Genomic DNA, 23,284 nt, shown 5'->3' with positions numbered 1-23,284 from the left:
TATAAATTATGTGGTTCATACACCACGTTCTCCCGCATGTACCCCGATGCATACTCACCCCTCTGCAAAGCGTGCAAAGCCTGCGCCGACCTCAATCATATTATTTGGCAATGCCCCAAAGCCTCACCCACCAACACCTCCCGCACTAACACACGCATCATTAGTACGGCCGAACAGTGGGAGACGTTGCTGCTCAGCTTGGACCCAGAGGAACAGCTCTGGGCCGTCCGGATGGCCGAAGACGCCTCCAGAAAGCAAGAACTGGCCGCCGTCTGAGGAAGGGGGGATTGGGGGTTAGTCTCCCAACCCCCGCCACCCCTGAACCCCATCAAGGACACGATAAAGTTTTATCTCTCTCTCCCGCAGCTCGCAAGTGAGAAGTCACTAATTTAACAGTATTTCCGCATATTCCTGCATTTGCCCAGTAGTGCAGTATTCAAACATTTCCATTCGAGTCATTGTTTGCTTTCTAAGACAGCGTAATTCTCTTTTATTATTATGTGATAAACGGTTTACTATTTGAGAGGAGCCGCTGCTAGAGGCTATACCATCGCATGCGTCAAAGGGAGGTGGTGCGAGTACTTAGCGCAGCTGTCAGGTTTCTTTTTTTCATGTCTTTTTGTCTGTTCTGCTTTGCCAAGCCTCACGGTCAGCCTCAAGACCGCACTATTTGCAGTTTAAGAAGGGTGATGTAGCAGTCTAAACCATGTTACTGCTTCTATTTAGCTTCATTTATTTTACAGATATGTTCATTTAATATTTAATAAGGTCCACCACAATTACCTCTGCCGTCCTGTTCTTGACCGATTTCCCACAATGACTCCACCAATAATCATCATCCGATGAGAACTGAACAAGTACAGGAGTACAAATTCAATTTGCAACTTCGCAGCTACCGTCGTTGTCGTTGCTCTACAGATTTTTTTAATACCGTTTCCGCGTTACACGGGTAGTTGGTTACACGTTCCCTCCTGCCCACCAGTACTCAGCCGTCAGCGTAGCAGGAACGTGTTAATTGTTGAGGATCATCATCCTAAAGGAGGAGAAAGAAGAAGAAGCAGGAAGTGCGCGGCTGGGCCGTTGTTTCAGCCGTGTGCTGAGCAACATCATTGTCCCGGGCGTCCCACCAAACAGGCGCGGTCCATGGCCGAACCGGTTACATCGCGCTATCTGGCAACACGCACACAGTCACGAGGTTCCCGACTATGGCGAAGGGTCCTCGGCACCGTCGTGGGCCTCGTCATCGGCTCCTGCCTGCTGGTGCTCATAGGTGCGTATCCCACACGAATAGTCTATAGCGTGTCGGTTCGACGAGTCTCGCGCGAGTGAATGGCGGCACGACGTAGGAGCACGTTTTCGTACGTCGCTCATGGCGGGATTAAGCCATCATCGTGCTATTGCGGGTTGCTCATTTCAGTTAAACATCGAAACGTGTAATAGGGAGTTGGTATTTTTCCGGCAGCCAGCGAAGCAGGCATGGACAACTGTATCTGAACACATTAAAAGATCGTGACAGTTGCTGTGGCGGCGCGACGCCTTCTCTCTCTTCTTTTTTTTTTTGTCAGGTCGAACCGATTCGCCAGACGTTCGATTATGAGTACTTACCACACAACCGCAAGCACACTATAAACGGTCGCTATCATTAAACGCCATGGGTAGCACATTTTGATGCAGGAACAAATACAGAAGAATGTGCGCGATTACTTGCGTAAAATTGTAGAAGCATGCGCGGCATCGAGCCACTGTACTACCTTCATGATGCAGGCCGATACCACAATGTGCTGCGAATGGGAACGGAAAGCGGAATTTTAATTATGTTGTTGCGTATGAGTGTGCAGGACAAAGTGGCTTGGATAGTGTCGTCGGGACTACCTTGTCAGCTGTCCGGAAAATGTCCTTAAGAATCGTTTAAAATATTAAAACGTCCTTCCATGACGATGGCAACATATTAACGCATCAAATATGAAATACGTGGTGTTCAAGAAAATGATTAAGACGAGTTTCACGGCTGACCATTTCAAATTTGCTTTAAAGTGACCTATCTTGTGCTCGCAGTTCTCGACCTTAGTTATTGCTTCGTGACAATACGTTCTGTTTGTTTATTGCTCTTCTGCTGCTGCATTACGTCCACGGCTTTATTACGGAAGCTGAAAGAAAGCTTGGGAAGTTGAGGACGAGTTGGCGACATTTTGATCCTGTCATGTCTTCACACTACGAGAGTGTGAAGACGCGACCCGCTTACAAATGTCGAAATTTTCCTCATCGCTGTACTCTCCAGAACAGTCATGACCATTGCTTTATTGTGCGATAAGGTATACGTAGAGACCAGAAAGCCACCGTCCGCAATTCGCTTCACTCCATCACCTCTCCGGCTCTCGCCCGCAGGCATGATCGCCAGCATGGATGTCTTCATGCCTAGCAACGGCGTCTACCGCAACGTCAGCCACACCAACATGGGCGTCCTCGAGACCGTGATCACGGTCGCGATGAAGAACATCGCCGATCGCTACTGGCGTTCCGACAAACGCGCCGACGTCCCCGCTACCCACACCACCGACAGCAGGGACTCCTCCCTGTTGCTCATCCAGAACCGGTCGCTGGCGTTCCACGAGGAACTGCGCGGACAGCTGTCCCTGGGCGCGCGCCCTCCCGACGTTGGCGACGGCACAGCTTATGGCTCGACAGAGTTAGCTGTGCGGGCCGCTGAAGTGCCCGGCGTCAGACTGGCAGCGAGTAGGGGCTTCGGGAGACGCGATCCTTCGTTAACAGTGGCGCGAAATTTCCGGAGGAAACGTGGGACCCGATTACATCGGTAGATCGCCGACTTGTGGAGAATGGCGAGGTGCTGCAGATGATAGAGTAAATGCGTCAGAAGAAACTGGAAAAGCGGAGGCTTTTTTTTTCGTTTCTCACGTGAGTGTCAAAACGTCGTGACGCAGAAGATGGTCACACGAGAGCAGTACATTGTGACGCTTCGGCACTCGCTCCAGTCGTCTGCAGTGCTGCTACACCGCGTCCCGCAACGACCAGCGGTATTGTAGACGAGCAAGCGGGACTGCGCAAGTGCCAAAATATCCTGCTCCGACGTGACCATTTTTCTACGTCACGACGTGATGACACTCACCCCCTGCGAAAAGCGAAACCAAAACTGGTTCGTAGGGAAGCTAGTACAGTAAATTAATTGGCGCGCTCTGTGGACCTTTGACGACCACTGAAACCAAGGGCCGCCACGAGGTGCAGTGGCTGAATCGAACAAATTCACGCAAGCCATTCACTATGGAGAACTCAGATTTCAACGGTCACTTGTTCCAACGGTTGATGAAAGCAGGCATGTAGCACACACGTTCTTAGGGGTAAACCCGGAGAGGACAGGATGGGCCGGAACACACATGCCCCGAAACTAACAGATCATGCTGTAAGTCATCATCATTATCAGCCTGGGTACGCCCACTGCATGGCAAATGCCTCTCCCATACTCCTCCAACAACCCCGGTCATGTACTACTTTGTGGCCCTGTCGTCCCTGCAAACTTCTTAATCTCATCCGCACACCTAACTTTCTGCCGCCCCCTGCTACGTTTCCCTTCCCTTGGAATCCAGTCCGTAACCCTTAATGACCATCGGTTATCTTCCCTCCTCATTACATGCCTTGCCCATGTCCATTTCTTTTTCTTGATTTCAACTAAGATGTCATTAACTCGCGTTTGTTCCCTCACCCAATCAGCTCTTTTCTTATCCCTTAAGGTTACCGCATCATTCTTCTTTCCATTGCTCGTTGCGTCGTCCTCAATTTAAGTAGAACCCTTTGCGTAAGCCTCCATGTTTCTACCCCGTAGGTGAGTACTGGTAAGACACAGCTATTATACAGTTTTCTCTTGAGGGATAATGGCAACCTGCTGTTCATGATCTGGGAATGTCTGCCAAAGGCACCCCAGCCCATGCTTATTCTTCTGATTATTTCCGTCTCATGATCCGGATCCGGGGTCACTACCTGCCCTAAGTAGATGTATTCCCTTACCACTTCCAGTGCCTCGCTACCTATTGTAAATTGCTGTTCTCTTCCGAGACTGTTAAACATTACTTTAGTTTTCTGCAGATTAATTTTAGACCCACTCTTCCGCTTTGCCTCTCCAGATCAGTGAGCATGCATTGCAATTGGTCCACCGAGTTACTAAGCAAGCCATTATCATCAGCGAATCACAAGTTACTAAGGTATTCTCCATTAACTTTTATCCCCAATTCTTCCCAATCCAGGTCTCTGAATACCTCCTGTAAACACGCTGTGAATAGCATGGGAGAGATCGTATCTCCCTGCCTGACGCCTTTCTTTATTGGGATTTTGTTGCTTTCTTTTTGGAGGACTGCGGTGGCTGTGGAGCCGCTATAGATATCTTTCAGTATTTTTACATACGGCTCCTCTACACCTTGATTCCGTAATGCCTCCATGACTACTGAGGTTTCGACAGAATCAAACGCTTTCTCGAATCAATGAAAGCTATATATAAGGGTTGGTTATATTCCGCACATTTATCTATCACCTGATTGATAGTGTGAATATGGTCTATTGTTGAGTAGCCTTTACGGAATCCTGCCTGGTCCTTTGGTTGACAGAAGTCTAAGGTGTTCCTGATTCTATTTGCGATTACCTTGGTAAATAGTTTGTAGGCAACTGACAGTAAGCTGATCGGTCTATAATTTTTCAAGTCTTTGGCGTCCCCTTTCTTATGGATTAGGATTATGTTAGCGTTCTTCCAAGATTCCGGTACGCTCGAGGTCATGAGGCATTGCGTATACAGGGTGGCCAGTTTCTCGAGAACAATCTGCCCACCATCCTTCAACAAATCTGCTGTTACCTGATCCTCCCCAGCTGCCTTCCCCCTCTGCATAGCTCCCAAGGCTTTCTTTACTTCTTGCGGCGTTACTTGTGGGATTTCGAATTCCTCTACACTATTCTCTCTTCCATTATCGTCGTGGGTGGTACTGGTACTGTATAAACCTCTATAGAACTCCTCAGCCACTTGAACTATCTCATCCATATTAGTAATGATATTGCCGGCTTTGTCTCTTAACGCATACAGTTGATTGTTGCCAATTCCTAGTTTCTTCTTCACTGATTTTAGGCTTCCTCCGTTCCTGAGAGCATGTTCAATTCTATCCATATTATACTTCCTTTTGTCAGCTGTCTTACGCTTGTTGATTAACTTGGAAAATTCTGCCAGTTCTATTCTAGCTGTAGGGTTAGAGGCTTTCATACATTGGTGTTTACTGATCAGATCTTTCGTCTCCTGCGATAGCTTACTGGTATCCTGTCTAACGGAGTTACCACCGACTTCTATTGCACACTCCTTAATGATGCTCACAGGACTGTCGTTCATTGCTTCAACACTAAGCTCGTCTTCCTGAGTTAAAGCCGAATACTTGTTCTGTAGCTTGATATGGAATTCCTCTATTTTCCCTCTTACCGCTAACTCATTGATCGGCTTCTTATGTACCAGTTTCTTCCGTTCCTTCCTCAGGTCTAGGCTAATTCGTGTAAATGCCGTAAGTAAAAGCTGTATATTCTGAGCATATAACTGAGCATATAACTAGGGAGGTTGGGATAATGTTGCGATGGTGTAAGCTATCATCATCAGCCACGTTTAAGTCCACTGCAGGACGAAGGCCTCTCCCTGCGATCTCCAATTACCCTGTCCGCCGCGAACAGATTCCAACTTGTGCCTGTGAATTTCTTAATTTCATCACCCCAACTAGTCATCTGCCGTCCTCCACTGCGTTTCCCTTCTCTTGGCACCCATACTGTAACCCTAATGATCCATCGGTTATCTAACCTACGCATTACGTGACCTGCCCAGCTTCATTTCTTTCTCTTAATGTCAATTAGCGTATCGGCTATCCCCGTTTGCTCTCTGATTAATACTGCTCTCTTCCCGTCTCTTAACGTTACACCTATCATTCTTTGTTCCAACGCCCTTTGTGCGATTCTTAACTCATTTTCGAGCTTCTTTGTCAGTCTCCAAGTTTCTGTCCCATATGTTAACACCGGTAGAATGCGCTGTTTGTATACCTTTCTTTTTAGTGATAGTGGTAAGCTTCCAGTCAGGATCTGATAATGTCTGCCGTATGCATTCCAACCCATTTTCATTCTTCTGTAAATTTCCTTCTCATGATCAGGGTCCCCGGTGAGTCATTGACCAAGGTAGACGTATTCCTTCGCAGGCTCTAAAGGCTGACTGGCGATCCTAAACTCTTGTTCCCTTGCCAGGCTATCGATCATTATCTTTGTTTTCTGCATATTAATCTTAACCCCACATTTACACTCTCTCTGTTAAGGCCCTCAATCATTTCTTGTAACTCATCCCCAGTGTTGCTGAACGGGACAAAATCATCTGCAAACCGACAGTTGCTGAGATATTCGCCGTCGAACCTTACTCTTAAGTCGTCCCAATTTAATAGCTTGAATACTACTTCCAAGCATGCAGTAAACAACATTGGAGAGATTGTGTCTCCTTGCCTGACCCCTTTTTTTATAGGTATCTTTCTCCTTTTCTTGTGAAGGATTAAGGTAGCTGTGGAGTCTTTGTAGATATTTTCCAAGATATTTACGTAAGCCTCGCATCTACACTAAATTCATTGCAGAGCTGATAAATGATAGCTGACAGCCATACACGATCACACAGTTGAGCACAGAATTAATGTTGACACCAAGGTTACACCCTTGTCTCACCGTCAATGGTGTTTTTCTTCCGCGTTCTTTACAAACGCTTCGGGGATTTCTACATTACTGCGCAGCCCACGAAGATCATCACGAAAACAGAAATGTGTTTGACTCTAAGCCGGGCCTTTTCGGGCTACAAATAATTCTGTCTATTAAAGGTTTACTTTAGCCACGTTTCTTGCACGTTCAGAATCATGAAAAGTGCAGAGCTGCATTACGGATTGGGACTTTTCAATTCTCAGGCGACTTTTGTCAGATTTACAGATTGTATAACGCATGTAATGACTCTCCAGCTGAGCCGTAACTATTTCATGTCTAACATACTTGGAAATATCGATCCAGCGACTTGAATAATACGCCTGATGTAAACATTGTGAAAATCAAAGAATCGATAAAACCCGCTACGTGACGACATACCTACCGACCCAAAGAGTAAGCACTCAGTTTCCTGTCTTGCAACTGGTTTTACTAAAACTATTCACATGTATTTAGAGTTTCAGCAGGTAATAGCAATCAGAATCAGTTCAATATGCGCGCGACACGTTTTAAATGCTATTTCCATCGTTGCTTTTCTTTTCGATGCCCTATATTGACCAGCTAAACAAAACAAAGATTATGGTGAGTAATGATTCGCTTTCATGGAATTAAATAAAACATACTAACAATTATAATAAACTACTCCTCCCTCCCCCATTCTCAGGTAAAAGAGTAGTTCGACTATGTACGTAGGGGGCGGTCTCGTCGGCGATGGTATCCCTTGGAGGACATTTCCGTCGTTGAAACCGTAATCTTGCAAAAGTATACAAAGTCGAACCTATCCCTGTGACAAGGCGGGTGCCATGTGACAGCTGCCTTGTGCGCGAACCGCAGTTGTACGGCGACGATCCCGCGCACACTTTGTTTCTTTATGCACCACCTACACCGTCAGTTCAGCTGTAGGTGCTATCGCAGCGTCGACAGTGGACCGATGCTTTACAATCAGTGCGCCTTAGTCGAGTGTAAATGCAGGGTTGACGTGTTCACTAGCACTTTTAGACGTGGGATCCAGCGAGGAATCTTGCGTGCTCGCCTTCCACGACAACCACTCTCTTTTCACGTCAGGATCCCTGGGTCCAAACTTTTCGGACGCTGTGAACGTGGTCTCGAATTTCTGGAAGGAAGAAAAAAAAAACTCCTGTTGGCATCTACGTAAATCAAATCGACGCCTTCTTGGTGTGGTTGGCTCATGGACCACGTGTGTGTGCGCGCGCGCGCGTGTGTGAGTGTGTTTGCGAGTGCGTGTGCGTGTGCGAGTGCGTGTGCGTGTGCGTGCGTGCGTGTGTGCGTGTGCGTGCGTGTGTGCGTGTGTGTTTGCGTGCGTGCGTGCGCATGTGTGCGCGTGCGCGTGTGTGCGCGTGGTTTTCGAAATATAAATATTAGCATCAAAGAGCAGCAAGTTTGTTTATTATGCTTCATCTGCCTTAATGGGCCTAAATTTCAAAGCCATCTATACGTTACACATAGTCGTTTCGCTACTGAATGCAGCGGTAGCGCCTCTCGGAGTGGCGAAATCGAAACGCGCTGGCTTGCCCACGATACAGGATGTTCAACGCCGCTTGCGATAAGCATGCGTCCGCGGCATAATGGTGTCGCTATCAGGCTTGCGTGCTATAAAGGCCCTGCGCTCAAGTCCTGCCACCGGACAATTTTACTAATGTTTATTTAATTAATCAAACGCCGTACTGCTGAGTTTGCACAGTCGAAAAGCCATTTTTAAGCCAAAAGGACGAAGTTTAGGCAAATCGATACACTAACCATCATTCCCATGGTAGCTGAATCGCCCCGCTTGCAGCTTCCGTAGACGCTGGCGCCACAGCTCGTTCTAGTAATTATCATCTCTTCAAATCTCTCCCTTAGAACAGTCGCGCGACACCTCAAAAATTGCCTGCGGCGAGTCGTGGGACTCTGCCGCCACCTATTGAGCGTGTACGAAAACAAACACTTGCACCGTTTCAGCGCCAGATAGCGACAGTTGTCGTTCGAGTGCAGTGCAAGAGAAAGGCGTAAATTCTGGCCTCAGATGATTGGCTCAATACTCGTTCAAAATTGTGTTCAGGTTAAGTTTGTGCATTACCTTGAACACGTCCGGCCCTGGCGCTCTCACGAAAACCACGGCCATCCACAGCACGATCTGGCCGACCGCCACGGCGGCCAGGATCCAGCCTATGGCCTGACCAATCGGAGGCAGTGCGGAAGAAGACTTCTCTGTCACTGATCCATATATGAAGATGGCCTTGAAAGATGAGAGAGAATCAGTAGCACATTCTTCTTTTGCGCAGATGTTATGACATATAGCAAAAGAGAAAAAGCGTCAAATTATTATTATTATTATTATTATTATTATTATTATTATTATTATTATTATTATTATTATTATTATTATTATTATTATTATTATTATTATTATCGTCTTCTTTACGATTCTTACTGGTTGCTTTGATAAGAGGATGAAGATAATGTACCAGCGGATGAGAAAGAGAAGTGATAAGTGAATCACTAGCACTCAGCATTATCATCGTACAGTCTACTGCGGCTTTCCGTGTCGGAGTTACGTCGTTAGTTATTACGAATTACTTAGCTCCTCTGAAGTGAAACTTGCTATGTATATGTATGTTCGAGTGTCTTTTACGAAACCGGGAGCAACCACTAAGGCCTATAAAACAATAGCAGTAACCAACACAATGCACTCACAATTAATGAGACCGGCGTGAGGATGCCCCACGTTATCTTCCAGTACCAAGATATTGGTTTGCCAAGCATGTAGCCGATGTCGCCGCAGATGTTCTTCCAACCTGAGTGATGGAAGTAGGAAAGGAACGAACGGCTCACAACTAGGCACGTATAAATGAACCGATGCTTCGGTACTCAGGTAAACGAGGTGCCGCCACATGTAAGAAAGCAAAGCATTCACTGCTCTCAGCGATTGATCACCAATTAAGGCAGTGTGAACGCCGCAAGCCCGAGGCATAAAGGGGGAGGGCAACAGCAAACCACCGTTTCGTGCTCACCGAAAAGCATTGCAAGGCCGGTACCATCGGTCTACAAGCTAAGCTAACAGAGCTTAGCATGTGGCAACGCGCGGCTACACAAATCGGCGACTGGTGATATTTGGTGACATAAAGGTTTATGGGACTCCCTGCTGGGATTTCGAAAGGAATTGCGTACCGCCGTTTATTTCCCTCGAGATAACGGCCTCGTGCCGTGCAAAACCACGAAAGTACGTCTTTTTCGCTCGAAGCGCCGCACTATTAAGGACTCACCGTAGACCCAAACCAGGCCAACCACTTCGAAGATGGCGTACAGGAACAGAGCTCTTCCAACGCCGTAATTGTCGAAAAGAAGCCGCATCGTGTTTCCCGTCTGCAAACAATTGTAGAGATTGGCATTAAAAAAAAAGAGAGTGCGTTGCGCAGATTTAATGACCCGCGCAAACACAGAAAACATGTAGAGAGAGAGAGAGAGAGAATTTATTTACAAACGGCTGCTTGTCTAAGTCATCGACGCTGGTACCATGTCTTCATGTCTCCCGGCAGTTACTGAACTAAATGAGAGCGAGAGGGAGAGAGAGACGAAGGAAAGGTGTGGAAGGTAACGAAGGCCATGCTACACTTGGGGAAAGAAAAATTGCGAAAATATAAAAAGAAAAATGAAGTATAAAGAAAGAAAAATTCCAACAGATCCAACGAGTTGGAATCTACATACAGCGAAGCTTAGTGCGAGTGCACGAAGAGTCGCACCACGACTGCACGCAAGCGCACGCACACAAGCACGCACGCAAGCGCGGGCGCACACGAATTGTACCGAGCCCCTCGTTAAGCGGAGTTGCTGACTATTACGACGGACGCCTTGAATGCACCATGGTTTCAGAGGCAGCACGCGCATAGGCGCAGTCGAGTGCGAAAGTTTAAGGACCGTAGTTGTCGCTAAATTTCTTTTTTTTTTTTGTTCTCGGCCTAGGCATAGAGTGAACATTTTGTGTCAAGTGAACATATTTGTCATGTGAACATTTTTTTTTTGTCGTATGGGAGATGCAGTTAGGATTCCTTGCTTTGTTTTTTTCTTTTCTTGGTCAAATGAACATGTTTGTTGGTATTATACATAATTAATTAGATTGATTTGAATGTACAGTGTATGTATAGTGCTGTATGTGAATTGTTATAATCTTCCCGTAAAAAAAAAAAAATTGTACTTCGCAACTTTCCATGTCGAAACTGTGCCTGCGTGAATTCAGAGTGTCTTGGGCCTAGTCAGGTGACCACGTGTGTCACCTTTAGCCCTCTTCACCCGGACAACTGTATATTGTCTAAATTTCAATAAAGTCAAAGGCTGAAATAAAGTGTACTGCCCACATGCGCCTGCTTAACTAGCGCCGTGCTTCTATACCATTTCACGCTTGCATGCACGGCTGTGCTAGAATAAATTTTATTATTATTATTATTATTATTATTATTATTATTATTATTATTATTATTATTATTATTATTATTATTATTATTATTATTATTATTATTATTATTATTATTATTATTATTATTATTCCGAGGTCTCGAGATTTTTGCACTCGAGTGTACGTAGCGCAATTCGAATGCATTCTACCTACAAGCAGCGTTTACTTCTTCCTTATATACTGTGCAAGGGCTTCAAGGAGGCCAGATGAGCCTAAACCGACAGCTGGGTCTGGGTCGATATCATCACATTCTAATAAAACATGTTCCATCAATTCCCTAGCTTCACCGCAGCAGCGTCTCTGGCTTTGCGTTTGACGTTCTTTGTTGCCGTGTTGCTTACTACACCGGTCGCATACCGGTAAGCTATACCGATAAGCTTCCTCATTCTTTTCCTCCAATTTGATTCAATGTTTTTCCTGTACAAATACCTGAACACTCTCGCAGCCCACTTACTTTCATCCATGTTCCTCAGTCCTTATCCAAAATCATTTTACTCTGAGCTTCCCTCACTTCAAAACTTGTCCAGCCCATATCTCCCTACGCAGCTTTATTTGTAGTCTTCTCTTGAGCGCTCAAAGCGAAGCGTCCCATTGACATTTGGTTGCCATCGAGTCCTGGTTGTACCCCTCACTTCAAGCGAACAACCGCATTTCCAAATTTAATCTTTCTGCTTGCTGCGCTATAACGTTATACGAAGGACAAAAAAGACAGACACACATCTGTGCAAACTTTCAGCTGCTTATTGTTCGCTATCGCACGTCAAATATATACACGGAGGGTAAATGTAAAATAAATAGACAACACAAAATGAAAGACGAAAAAGAAGCCAAAGTACGCACATCTGATTTAACAATGACGAGTAAGGCTAGATCAAACATCCGTCTATGAATTTAAAAGCTGATTCTCCCAGTGCCACAGAAGGTGTACTGACGCGGTTTCCCCGAGTCATTTTTGAGCATGAAAAACGCTCCCGAAATTTCACGCACTTTTTTTTTAGATCTTCATCGTGCCAGAGCTTTAGTTTCCTTGAAGATTGGCTTGCCGCTGCATCGTGCGCAATGCGTCACCAAATGTTCAGGTGAATGGAGCATTTTTGTCGCATACCTATGCGCTCTTAACCTGATGTTAATAAATCTGCCTGTCTGGCCTATGTATGCTTTTTTCCGCACGTGAAAGGTATCTTGTACGCAAGGTTGTCCACACATTCCAAATGCTTGTTTTCTTTTGCATACTTTATTTCGCATTTGTTTTTGCCAGATTTCGATTCGTTATTTACTTTTTTGCAAAGCCTTTCATTTTAAGGGAGCTTAAGAAACCACTTTGCGCCGTGCCTTTCGCCAATCTATTTGAGGCCATGCGAAATTTTATGAATATGAGGTTTGACAATTACCTTCGTATCCTCGCCGTCCTTTGTGGCTACTTTCTTTTTGTTATTTAAGCCTCTCAAAACTTTTTCAGCGATGGACGATATAAATATTATGGGATAACCACTGTCCTTGAGTTTCGTGACCTGTCGCTGCATACTATCGTTGATGCTGTGGCCACACGATTTTTTATGGCTACGTCGCTGCATACTATCATTGATGCTGTGGCCACACGATTTTTTTATGGCTACGTTAATGCTCGAATTCACACTTGCTCTCTTTATTAACATAGACTGGCCTGAATGGAACGGGAGCAGACGTTTTTCGCTCCTTATTTTTCACTCCCACCATGTGTGAGTTGCACTGAATGTAAATTTTAAGTCTAAGAACTGAAGGCTATCATTATATAACATTTCTACCATAAACTGCAGGCGTTGGTGTGCCCGTGTGAACATTTGCAAACTTACTGTTTACTTACGTGCTGGTAATATGGAAAATAAAGAAGGAAATTATCAACGTAACGGAAACATCTGACTGCCCCAAGGCTATGTAACTTTTCTTGTAAGTTCTGGAACCATTACACCTTTCCACATACCCCTGAGCACCTCGTGTTTGCCCATAGGAATCTGTGTTTCAATAGGGCCACATTTCTCTGCCCCTTTTCTATTATTGTTTTTTTCCTGTTTCCATATATCTATTGCCTTCGATTATCCATATACGAAGGTATTTGTGTTCTTCTACCCGATGTATTTCCTGACTCTGTATTGACAGTGTCTGTTCACTGTTTTCATTTCATTTCTAACTTCATTTTTAACGATATATTTCAATCCTAAATCCACAGATATTAGCCAGACGATGCATATCACTTGGCTTGTTAGCAAGCAACTCAAAGTCGTTCGCATAAAACAAACCTGCAAGCTGCTGCTCTACTATTGTGCCGGCCTCTTTGTATGAGATATTAAACCAGACATTGATTCCTTCTAGCACCCTTTCCATTCCTACAATGTGCATCATAAATAGCAGCGAGCATAAAGGGCACCCCTGTGAGTCCCTTGGTGACATCAACTTTTCCCTCGCTCCTCATCCCTTCCCACTTAACGCAAACCGTATTTTCTAGGTAAATCTCCCTCAGAAGCTGTACACAGTCGTCGCCTAAGTCTTCCCCTTCCATAATAACACACAAAAATTGCGGTATATGTTGTCATACGCTCCAGTAATTTCTAAAAAACGCCACATATAGCAGGCTCCTGTCTCTCTTGATATTTCAATACACTGAGTAAGAACGAATAAGTTATTATCCAGACACCTACCGGTTCTGTAGCCATTCTGAAGTTCTCCGAATATTTCATTATGTTCTGCCCATGTTTGTAGCTTTAATTTTAATCGTCTTCATTGCCAAAATGTCTATATTACTGATGTAATGATCAACCGTCCATACGAATGAATTCTTTTTCCTCCTTACCTTCATAAATTAAATTAATTCTACTTGGTCGTCAACTGTGTGGTATTCGCCTATCTTGTAAGCTTTCTTTATTCTACTGCTTTCAAGAGAGCTTCCTTTCTTTTTAGTCCCAGCTCATTAATCAGCCTAACGGGAACCTCGTCTAACCCTGTGATGCGCGGAGGCGAGCGCCATCTTGTAGTACCACAAGGAATCCAGTGGCGCGCGTGTTCCGTTATGATAGGTTGGCCAAGGGAACAGCCGGGCTGCGCCTGCCACGGTCACGAAACCAGGCGAGGTTCGGAAAGCTTCGCTTTTTAAAACGCGCTCAGTGCGAATACACATGCCGAGCAGTGTCCACTGGCAGCGACAGTCTGTCGTACAATCCAGTCGGCTTCAAAAAGCGAAACAGGACTTTTGTGGTCTTGTGCACGAAAGAAAGTCTAGAACAAGGTCTTAGGATATTTCCCTCCGAAAGCGATCTGTCACCAGAGCGAGTGAATTTAGGAGCGGAGCACATCGCTGAGTGTCGAAGGATGCACGAGGAGGCATCCAGGGCACACGAAGCTCAGTTTTTTTCGGGTGAGGGTGGTCCAGCGCACCCGGGTATATTTTAGTGAGCGTCGCGATGAAGTGCAGACGAGCAGGATACGAAAGGAAGCTTTGGGCAAGTGACACGGCATGGAATAGTTGTCTTTGTCGTGAATTGTAAAGCACTTATGCCCCACCTACAGTGTACGACGAGCATGCACTTTTAAATGTGTGTGTGTTTGCTGCGGTGTTCTTGCTCACTCTCCCCTGTCATGTGACAGCACTGAGCGAAGGGTGGCCTTCAAGCCGCGTTGTGAAGTTTTTATGCTCCGAGTCCCGCTTCCCTGTTTGTACTGTGACAGCAATAAAGTTCAACGTGAACGGCAACTGCTGCGACAACCCTTTGTACAGGCGTGAAAGGCGTCAGAATTTTTTCTCCTTAATTTCTCTATTCTCAAGGTGTGAACAGTGTCAAACATTAGAAACCAATGTCTAACGCCTCCCTTGCATGTCTTCGAGGTATACATGCGCCAGTGGTCTCAAATGGAGCTGCCGTAAATGCTCGGTATGACTCTGCTCCCGTCCGCTGAAGGCGTAGTTGAGTTGCCTAAGTATTTAATGACTTATTAGACTGGTAATATGCTTTCCGGGCGTTAATTTAGGAGACATCCAATGCCTTTTTATTCTACATTGGGTTTTATTTTATTGATTTGCAATGAAAAAAAAACAGAAAAAAAACATTCGCTGCACTACTGTTTGGCAGAACTCCCATCTATCAAAGTGTGCCTAGCTGTGGTACAAACATATTTAAAGTAACATCCTAATAGAGAAACTTGTATAACGTATCATTCTTTAAAGAACCAACTATAGTATACAACAGCATACAAGTTATAGAGTGATATCGAACCAGAAAACATATTATCAAGACATAATTCAGCACGGAAAATTGCAAGTAATATAGCCAGAAGTGTGAAGTCCAGTTTGCCTACGTGAAAGAATGTTAAGCATAAAAGTTGGCCCACAGACCCAGCGAAGAAGAAAACGTTCTGACGTTTGGAATTCCCCTAAGCAACCCTTGATCAGAGTATTTTGAGCAAGGACTCCGTAGCAAACTTAAAACATGAGGACCTTGATTTTATTATTATTATTATTATTTCGTCAGTCACCCATTTTTTCCTCAGCATTCCAAGCTTTTTCTTGAGGCTGCCAGATCAAGCTGCTTGATGAATAAAGCATTTGACTAAACGTGTTAAGTACCTCTTGCGATAAATATTTTACCGTCTAGAACACACAATTTGTATGTGTTAGGTCAAAACATTTTCTTGATGCTGCCATATTAAAATATTTGATGAATAAAGCATTTAACTGAGCGCTGGGACAAATATTTTAGCGCTTGGAAGATGTAAATATTTCGTGGGTCATGTTATATCAAAATCCAAAAACGGTTCACTCACATCAGTGCACAGGACTAGACCCGTACCAAAGCACACGACGCATATGGCAAGAACTGTGCAGCCCTTGAGGTCCTGCAAACGGGGGTATTGGTCTTCAAGAACAGCCACCATGAGCTGAATGTTTGAAATCTGTAGAATGAAACAGCAGAAATTTTATATGAGTTCATTGGGGAGTGAATACCTTACTAAGCACAACAGTTTTGCTTATAGCGTACTCAATTCCAACAAAACTGCTAAATGGGAACGATTATTTTCAATTTATTCCAAACACTTCCTACAGTCGATAAGTACTACTGACGTGCAGTTACATTATAATTCATGAGGCCTTAGTATGCCTTGTTTGCTTGATTGAACGATGACGACGTGACCATAGGAATAACACCTTTTTTTTATCTGTCGCATGATCTTACAGTGCATGATCTAACGCCCGAAAGCTGCTTTCAGCTTTTCGTCCCATTTACTTGTGCAATGTACACCCCAGCATTATGCAAAGTAGCGTTTAAAATAAGATAAGACAACCCGATATATATTAAAATAACTAAATATACGGAGTCCCTTGAAGGTCACGTTCAATCGCCATTCATCAACAAATTTTAGCACGAATTCGCACGTATCGTTGTGATAATAAAAATGAGAAACTAACCAATCCATAGCAGCTGTCTGTTAATGAAGTCAACCGAGTGCATCAAAGACGAACCGTAATTCACAGACATTCTAATAAGTAAATTATAAGTAAAGCTAAACACAAGCATTGTCGCAGCAAGACATGGGTCGTCTTTTGCTCCAGAGACGGGCGATACCATTGCGAAGTGTTTCACGTAAATAACTAAAATTTTTAAGCCTCAGAATCAAACGAAGTTCCAAGTTTCTTTCACTTACGCAGCTTCCAAGTCCGAGAAGAAACAGCATGAAGAAGAATAACACCGACCACAATTGAGGCAGGAATGATATTCGGCTCAGGGCTTCCGGGTAAGTGACGAAGGCCAATCCCAAATCTGTGAAGAAAAGGCCGAAATGAGCGGCTTCATAAACGCAGTTTGAAAGAACTAGCCCTCCCGCGTTATTCTTTTTCACGGCACAGTAACCTCGGGCTGCAACTACACATGTAAATGATGAATATACAAAAACCTTAAAGTTCCTTCGTTTGCTTTGTACATCATTTATACTGATGCGAGTGCAGCAGCGAGAATTGGGTGCAGCGGTAAATATTGCCCTTCCGAGTGATTCGCGCAGCGCTTCAAAATGCACTTATAGGTATATAGGTATATAGCCATCGTTGCAAATGAACCGAAGAGGTCGCTGCACGGCTTGAAGCACATCGGGGTCTGACTTAGCGCGTCAACAAAGAAACGTGAAAATAACGTGTAGAAACGCTGAGTAAGGCAACTAGAGGGGCTCCCTTTACGCCATCCTGCACGGGGCAAGGGAATGACATGACGTCAAAGTAATCAATTTGATAGATGCAGGAAGAGTGAAGAACGCTTGTACAGGAAGGCTAACGTCTGGCAGAGTCGCACGGTATATTGCGCAAGCCCAAGAACTACAACGCGAAGTGGTAGGTACGCGCTGCTGCCACGCGTCTGATCATCGTCATAAGGCACTCTGCTTTGGTGATGCATGTTTTACAAACCTTTTCTTTTCTTTTTCAATATGCATTTACTAGCCCAAACTTATTTCTTACTCCGCTCTTTCAAACGACGCTGCAACGACACTCGCAATGCTATAACTTGTAGATATAATAAAGCGATTTACTGTCAAGCTGAATCTGCATATGACGCAAGAAAATTTGTGTGCCATCATTCCGTATCTTGCGGATGCATGCATCTTTTGCAGATGATTGGCGATATAAATTTGACGCGTGCTGGTGATCACCATGGCGTTTTGAGCTTGCGTTTTTCACGCTACCAGATATTGCATAATATCATCTCTTCCCTATTTGTCTCTGTACAACGTTTAGATCATTTTTATTATATCTAATGTTTTCCCATATTACTTCTATTTTATACATGGCACTTACACCTGACCTTTTCCATCTTCCACTGTGTAATGCCCTAACGGGCCCTTAGGATACTCAAATAAAGAACTAAATAACTAAATAAATTTGTAATATGATGAGTCTGTAATTGATCATATGTTTTATGTGTTATGATTATTATGAGGAGTGGCAAGTACAAGTAGCACATATCCAGTGAACCAAGTCCGCGTCAAAGGAAAACAGTTAACTACGGTCATAGATAGATATGGGAACTATGCGTAATGTTCCCCAAGAATTAGGGGGCGGGGGGGCTAATTCCATTAAAAATCTTATGCCCCGAACATCGACATCCAGTAATCTGATACTAATGTGTAATAAGATCCTGTATAAAAACCTGCGTGTTTCCGTGTACAATGTAGAACTATGGAATATGGTAGTTCATGAATCGTACGGTTTCAATGCGGTTAGCATTCTCATGATACCTTGCGCGCTTTCCCGTATCTGTCCATCGATGCCTGTACCGAACCGTTTTCTTTTCACGCCAACCTAAGTCGCCCGGTATGTGCCACTGGGTATGTTGCCGCTCCTCATAACAATCATCATTGCGTAGTAAAACACATCATTGCCACTTACACACCCATCATAATATAGATTGCTAATCATATTAAGGTCGCCAAAGAGCTCCAAAGGATGGATGGACCACCAAAATATTTAAAGTACGGTAGTAAAGAAATATGAAGTTTGAAGCGTAGCATCGTTTCTTCATTTTGTGACAGCCACGGAAGCTGCTGCACCTACCATGTATTTGCGAAGTGTGCCACACTTACTTACCCGAAGTTCCTTTCAAGGCCTGGGAGATATCTTGCACTCCGAGTTGATGCGCTAGTGAGCCAAGTGTGGAGAAAACGACCGATCCAGCTAAGAAGCTTGTAGCTGTATCGGCGATTGTAATGATGAAGGCGTCCCTGAAATGCAGCAATTCAGAGACGTCCTGCATTAAAACTTTAAGAATCTCTTAGCTCCACAAATCGTGCATTTTAACGGGCGGTGATTTATTGCCACAAGCTCCATAACCATAAGCAATTAAGGCACGTCACTGCAGCATGAAAGTATTAAAATTTAAGAAAAACATGAGGATACATACTTCCCGTTAGGTTTGCACCCAAGACAAGATTACTGCTGGAAATCTCACTCACTAATAAAATATGCTAATTGAACAACCAGTTCAGCGTTGCAAGATCAGTATATGGCTGCCGCACTATTTACCTTGAACATAATTTTTGGAGAGAACAAAATAACGAAGCGAGTATGTACTAGGTTGCAATTCTTTATTATGTCGGAATCAACAAGCATTTATAAAAAACCTTCCGAAGACGTCACAAAACATACGCGCGCTCATTATGCAAGGCGCAATGAATTTGCACCAAAAAACTACCAAGAACCGCGACTCGAAAGTTAAAACAGTGGAACACGTTTGACCAGGATCTAACTCTCCCAGCTTGTGGATATATTATAATAGAGAGTACGATGTGTGTGTGTTTCTTTCTCTTTCCTTTTTTTTGTTTTGTAAAGTAAACAGCCTAATTGTTCACAGGCTTCCTTTTGCTTGAGCCTTATGAGAACAAACGCTTTTTTACACTGTTCGGCCAAAAGTATGGCATCCATTGGGCTTTCTTCTGCCGTCAAGGTACACTGAATTAGCCCAGAGCATTTCTACAAAAATTATTTCTTATCCTTACTGCACAAGTCAAATGTTACTCTTTTAAAGAGGATCTAAATGTCACAGTACCTTGAAATTCTATGCTTGAAGTCACTGTAACTGGAGTACATCGTCAATACTCCCATGCCGATGCCAAGAGAAAAGAAGGACTGCTCGCACGCGTTGAACCATACCTGAGGAGAGGACAGCAATTATGAAGCAATGCTGCCAAGTCAGCGTTTTCATTCTCACTAGTGATGGCTCCGAGCCTGTTGGGTGCAGCATTCGTCGTATAATTTGCCTCGAATCTGCATTAGAAAACTTAGCTGTTCCACTGAGATGGCGTCCGTGCAAATTGTTCCTTTCGCGTGCATGACCAAGCTCGTCTTTTTTTTTTACTTAATTAAATATTCACTGGTTTAAGAGCTCCGCGATGGATATGCGCGGAATCTCTAGCTAAATTTATTTCCAGAGCTCGTCAACTGCTCGGGAACGTTAGACCTTATAACGTATTTATCATCATTATTATTAGCCTGAGTTTCAACGAGACATAATGTGGGAATGAAATTACATGGAGGCCCGTTTCATAGAGATACTGCAACAGCGACTTATTAGATGTGCTGTCCGCGAGCCGTCGCTCTTAGACTTCAGTTCGGTCAGCGCCTAACTCCATATACTTAAAGGGACACTAAAGGTTACCAGAAAGTCAAGTTAAAGTGGTAGAGCAATGTTCTAGAACGTCTAAGGCGTCAATATAATCGCGAACAGAGCTTTAGTAACCGAGAAATTGAGGTAAATGCATGACACGATTTGAGACCCCCCAGCGACATTCCGGTACTAAACCGATGATGAAAGGTCTCCCCGTAATTTATGTTACTAATACTCAACTACTCGTATTAAAAATATCATTTCATTCGATTATAAGACGGAAGAAAATGCTACTTGTCTAAGTCTACTCGATTCTAACAAAAAATAAGATTTTGACGTTACCCTTCAGTAGTATGGGTGGTCGAAAGGTTTCGTTTTCGCTCGACTCTGCGCGCACGACTCTGCGCCGCGCACGCTTTGGAGTTTCAGTACTTTCGTTATCGCGTCGTGCTGTGAGGGTTCTGCTGACTCGCGAAACTTTCATTTGGAACAAGCAGCGAGAATGCCACGTCCATGTGATGTCGTGGGAAGCCCTCGTTGCTTTCCCGCTCCGGAAAGCCGGTGTCGAGGCCGCCGTCGTAGTACGCAACGACGCCGGCAGTGCGAGCCCTCAGCAGCAGGTCGCGCTCGTCGGTGCTCAAATCGCTGAAGTTGAGCCCACCATCGCGAGCCAATCTGTCGGTGTCAGGATCCATTGCGACGAGCGTCGAAGTTTGCGTCATAGAATGAAGTACCAGCTTATGGGCGTCTTGCGCTGGAGCTTGAGGTATAGTAGCGGCGCCTGGTGGCGGTGCGGGAAACGACTTCTGGGTCGGCTGTGGCGAAGCACGTTTCCAGGCCGAGTTTTGCGTCGATTCGCACTTTTTTATGCCCTGTTGCGAGTGCGGAAAGGCTCGTCACTTCTCACAGACCACGCCGACCACGCTGCGAGCTCGCCGCAGCCTATAGTTTAACGAAAACGGACTTTCCGTGTGCCGTGGGACGTAATGTGGGACGTAATTAGTTTCTCCTTCCGCTAGCCACCATACTCCCGCTTTCGCTCTGCTGTCGGCTCTGTCTTGGCTCTGTTTCTGGCCGTAGCCGTAGCGCCGTCTGCGGACGCCGTTCTACTCACCGATGGCGCAACGTCACTATGAGACCATGATGTCAGTTCTCCTCGATCGGAGGGCGGGCGATTTGAACTGCGCTAGAGGTACGCGGACGCTTCAGAACGCATTTTCTCTTAAAATAAGTCTCTCCTTGCCACGAAACAAGCGTTTCGAGGTTTCTGTGATGGTATTTCAACAGTCCACGTTGACTTAATAGTAACCTTTAGTGTCCCTTTAAATACGTTTTTCTGGAGTGTCTAAAGCGCGTCCAGAATATACGGACATCCGCTGCAGACGCAGCAACAGATCACTTTGGATAATGGACACTGTCTCTATAAGGTTGGCCCTATAGGCGCAAGTGATGGCTTGTGTATAAAGTTAAGGTTCCTGCGGTCTACGGGGCTTCACGATAGACATTAACAAAGCCGGCCCCTACTGCTCTATAGTGTACGCGGTGTGTTCGTGCTCATCTTTCTTTTTCTCTTTCTCCCCCTTCCACTCTCTTTCTCTTTTTATCCCCCTTAACCTTTCCTCCGTGCAGGATAGCCAACCGGATAACCTCTGGTTAGCCTGCCTGCCTTTCTATGCATCCTTTTCTCTCTATTTTGTATAAAGAGCTCCCCGGCCCGAAATCTCCGGAGTGAGATTTCCTCCACACTGCAAAATAATGTAACCCTTGAAAGTGAATAAGGGCGTAAATCTGTCTGTAACTCACAACCTTACACCCAAAAGGGTGTAAGAGAGGGATCTAATACACGCTTACGCCCTTATTCACTTTTAAAGTTGTACATTATTTTACAGTGCATCCGAGAAAGAATATGGAGAAGAGAGCAGACACGCATGTCTCACCGAAGGATAGATTTTCGGGCAATGAAAAGGGGGGGGGGGGGTGAGGGGGAAAGGAAGTCTAAGGAGATTCGGGTGGTGCGAAAGAGTGAGCGCGTTACTGTTAGCGAGGTCGTTCTTGTGTTAACTTGCTTGATGTCAACGAAGCCCGCAACCATACTGACAGCCTCAACGCATTTAGGAAGCTCAAAAAACGTGGCGAGAACACTGCGTATTTGTGAACAGACTGATCGACTTCGCAAGCCTTAACGTGTAAACATCTCCGACCACTGGGTGCAGACACGTGGTCATGGCCACCGGAACAGTAATGTCAATTTGCGCATCGATGCCCTTGAAGCGTTCCTTGTGGCATGTTTCTCCTACAGTGTTATTTCACCATGGCTTGCTTACCTGTATTTCGAGTATCTTGCTCCACTGGGGGAAAAAAAAGGCGGTCAGGCCTTTTCCAGCTCCTTCCTGGAGCAGCGTGACAACGAGAAGCGAGAAGAGCACCACGTACGGGAACGTTGATGTCAGGTACGCCACCTGCGAGGTGACACAGCGTTGCTCTTTACGGTGAAGATACAGCGTGAAGTTATGCAGATAATGGAGCCGAATTTCGTTGTATACACGGACAACCAAAGATTACGATCCGGCTGAACGGAAGGATACAAGCGCGCGCGCACATGCATTGTCCGCGAGGAACTAAATAAAACGTGTCAATAAACTTCGAACATCTGCGAAAAGATCCTTTAACGTGCTCAAACCAAACGAAGGCCGTATATTCCCAACATGTGCCACAGTGCAACGCGCATGACTGGCTGCACTAGTCGCGTACTTCTCGCTTCCCTTATTCGACTGCTTGACTCTTACGAATGGAACTCATTTCGTACATGTATACGCGTGCTTTAAAATTTGCAACCGGGATTCAACAGCCGCACAGCTTCAATAAAAGCTACCACGCTTTCTATTTCAGCGACAAGTACGTAGAGCGAAATGTGGTCGAAAGTGGCACGCAGTAACACCGGATATTCTTATGTAACGTACAAAACATTAAA

At 44.9% G+C, this 23,284-nt stretch overlaps 2 protein-coding genes across 3 annotated transcripts in view; one reads left to right on the top strand and one right to left on the bottom strand.

Annotated features, from left to right (window-relative positions):
• Nucleotides 1-1,029: 1,029 nt before the first annotated feature.
• Nucleotides 1,030-3,072, top strand: LOC135906331 (uncharacterized). The gene is made up of 2 exons (XM_065437673.2): nucleotides 1,030-1,270; nucleotides 2,386-3,072. Exons 1-2 carry the CDS (start codon nucleotides 1,144-1,146, stop codon nucleotides 2,814-2,816), a joined length of 558 nt encoding a protein of 185 aa, XP_065293745.1. The 5' UTR covers nucleotides 1,030-1,143; the 3' UTR covers nucleotides 2,817-3,072.
• Nucleotides 3,073-7,158: 4,086 nt separating this feature from the next.
• Nucleotides 7,159-23,284, bottom strand: part of LOC135906252 (sodium-dependent nutrient amino acid transporter 1-like) — a 37,414-nt gene continuing 21,288 nt past the window's right edge. For both annotated transcript variants that reach the window (XM_065437554.2, XM_070539146.1), the window contains exons 7-15: nucleotides 22,638-22,772; nucleotides 19,756-19,859; nucleotides 18,798-18,931; nucleotides 16,871-16,986; nucleotides 15,992-16,120; nucleotides 10,014-10,113; nucleotides 9,445-9,545; nucleotides 8,828-8,986; nucleotides 7,159-7,864 (exon numbers count right to left, since the gene is read on the bottom strand). In XM_065437554.2, the coding sequence (XP_065293626.1) occupies nucleotides 7,703-7,864; nucleotides 8,828-8,986; nucleotides 9,445-9,545; nucleotides 10,014-10,113; nucleotides 15,992-16,120; nucleotides 16,871-16,986; nucleotides 18,798-18,931; nucleotides 19,756-19,859; nucleotides 22,638-22,772 (1,140 nt within the window). In that variant the 3' untranslated portion in view covers nucleotides 7,159-7,702. The remainder of the gene's footprint in view (nucleotides 7,865-8,827; nucleotides 8,987-9,444; nucleotides 9,546-10,013; nucleotides 10,114-15,991; nucleotides 16,121-16,870; nucleotides 16,987-18,797; nucleotides 18,932-19,755; nucleotides 19,860-22,637; nucleotides 22,773-23,284) is intronic.

This window comes from Dermacentor albipictus, chromosome 5 (assembly GCF_038994185.2).
Source record: "Dermacentor albipictus isolate Rhodes 1998 colony chromosome 5, USDA_Dalb.pri_finalv2, whole genome shotgun sequence".
NCBI lineage: Eukaryota > Metazoa > Arthropoda > Arachnida > Ixodida > Ixodidae > Dermacentor > Dermacentor albipictus.
Note: the sequence above shows the minus strand (reverse complement) of the source record. Positions and strands in the feature narration are given on the sequence as shown.